The 2,426-nt window shown below is 50.3% G+C and overlaps 1 protein-coding gene across 1 annotated transcript; it reads right to left on the bottom strand.

The window, feature by feature from the left end:
• Positions 1-393: 393 nt before the first annotated feature.
• LOC131272088 (probable salivary secreted peptide) lies at positions 394-964 on the bottom strand. The gene has a single exon (XM_058273706.1). It carries the CDS (start codon positions 859-861, stop codon positions 502-504), a length of 360 nt encoding a protein of 119 aa, XP_058129689.1. The 5' UTR covers positions 862-964; the 3' UTR covers positions 394-501.
• Positions 965-2,426: the final 1,462 nt, after the last annotated feature.

The following is a 2,426-nucleotide window of genomic DNA, read 5'->3' as shown; positions in this document are numbered from 1 at the left end:
ATTTTTCCCACAGTGCACACGCTCGCTGACCTCGTCGAGCCGAACGGAAAATTCAAAACGCCCTCGCGGTCAAAACATTTGTTCATGCTCGAGGGCTCTTGCTGAGGGTAGGGGAGGGGGAGGCTTGATGTTTATTCAACACCTTTGGAAGCGCGTCAGTTTGTAATTTTCCTAATGGTCACCCGTTTGGTTGGTTTATCGCCGCCGACTTCCTGCTGACGATGGGCGCGTGCTCTTAAATCAACGCGTCGCGGAACATTAGTCACTCCGTTTCAACTCTGGTGGAAAACAAATAGTATTGTACGAAACCACTGATAGCGACGACGAGCGCGTGACGAAAATATCTTTCCGGTTCATCTCCACAAATCAGAAGGAAAACAAGTGGTTGCGGTTTTCAAGTTTATCATAAACGGAGAACTTTTATCTGTATGCTTAATGTGGGACGAGACACTGTTGCACGGAAAAGGGTTCGGTTCAGCTGCACGGCACGTCGGGGGAAACTTATCGACCGTAGATTTCCACCTGGAAGTTCATGCCATTGCCGCGCTGCGTCTTCAGATGGATCCGGGTGTAGTTCTGGCCGATGCCGCCGCCAATGATGCTGGCGAATCCACCCCGGCCTCCGCCGAGCCGGTCATACACGTAGATGGCGGTAATGTTACGTCCACGCTGTCCCTTCAGCGGGTACTCCACGTCGACCGTTTTGACGCGCAGAAACGACGAGGTTTGGATGGCGGTCGTCTGGTTGACGAGGGTGTCGTAAGGCACGCGGGAGCCGAAGAAGTAGTTGTGCGTCTGGGCGACCGCCAGGGAGCTGACGCCGAGCACGGCCAGCACGGTAAAGATGGTGGCGCACTTCATTTTGGACGTTGGTGGGTCTCTGTTGCACAACGAGCACAAAGGTTCTACCGTACTTGCTTGCGACTACACTCCGGAAGGCTTTCACCTGAACTATCCACGGAAGACTTTGAACGTTGAAAGATGCCTCCGCCGTACGGTATATATGAAAGTTGCTTATCTTATCGGTAAACTCTACCGATTCGCGGTACGACTCACCCTCCCGTGCTGGGCTGTTAATTGTACGGTGTTGTTTTCACTTGTTTCTTTGCTTTGTTTAGAGACATTTCGAAGAGACGTGTTTGAACAGCACAATTTATCTTGTGGTTTGTGTCATCAACACTTTCGTCTTGCGGCGTTTCTTGAGAGAAAGAACTTGCGTTTGCGCGTTCGGTAGAACACCGTTGACGACCTCCAGAGGGCGGGTATTAGTCAGAAAACGTGTTTCATAATGGGGGGTAAATCACCGAGTTCGTTACAATATCAATCGGAAATGAACCCGAGTTAGGATCGTGTAGGCAACCCTGATTGTGATCTACGATGAGATTGTCTATCATGTTCGGTGGACTGGAGAAATAAGGGAATCCCACAAAGAGCTTCTACCTGCAAAAACAGGTGGCGATGTACAGACTGCTTCAGAAGGACATTCAAAAGGCAGAGACTTTTGATAACACCCTTGTGGAGCTGTTTATCCCTCAAACGGTTCAAAGACGTTTCAAGGTTAACCTACTGCCCACCTGATAGCGATAAGGGCTCCTTTTTGCAAACGTTTCCTTTATCCCCTTCCTTGGCATGGCTTGGCACGTGTTTCTTACGATCGTTACGCAAATGAAAGTCACCGAGCGCGACAACGGTGCGGTTCTGGGTGCAAACGAAACCTCCCGGCATGCAACGGAGAGGACAAACCAGCTGATTCATCTGCCCGTGCCGCGCGACGATAGAAGGCATCTTGGCGAGGAAACGAAGAAAGGTCATCCCTGGTACATCATTGTTGCAATGGGTTTGCTCGCGCGGGTTGGGATTGTGAAACACCACCGGGCATGATAAATGTAATTGAATAATTCTTCGAACGAGGGAAGAGCAAAGGATGGGTTACATAAATCTTCTCTTCGAGAGGGGATAACCCAATCGAACCGCAGTGGAGGTGTTCTTCACTGGGCCGCTCAGGGGATTTCCCACAAGGAAGCGATCGTGTTGGAGAAGACGAGTTGTAATCCTAGGGATTGGACGTGGACAAGCGAGATCTTTCGATCGAGTGCTACAGGACGCCATCGCGCGCTCGGTTTCTTAAGCCTCACGAAGCGACCGAATTCCCTCCAATCGAAGATGATGCGCTGGATCCGCCCGAGAAAGGTGATGATGTAGTAAAAGCCCATACGAGACGGTCTAATGAGTCATGGACGGATCTGATTCTCGGATGCCTGTGTTACCCAACCTGTGTGCAGTGTTGGCTCCTGATTGGCATCGAATTTTAACATTTACACCGATGGGTCATTTGACATTTAACGCCCGTCGGAGGGAGGAAGAGATTAGGCAAAAGAAGACAAGGAGAAGTGTATGTATGGGTGAACCGACTCATTGATTATGAC

The sequence above is a fragment of the Anopheles coustani genome, chromosome 3 (genome assembly GCF_943734705.1).
Source record: "Anopheles coustani chromosome 3, idAnoCousDA_361_x.2, whole genome shotgun sequence".
NCBI lineage: Eukaryota > Metazoa > Arthropoda > Insecta > Diptera > Culicidae > Anopheles > Anopheles coustani.
Note: the sequence above shows the minus strand (reverse complement) of the source record. Positions and strands in the feature narration are given on the sequence as shown.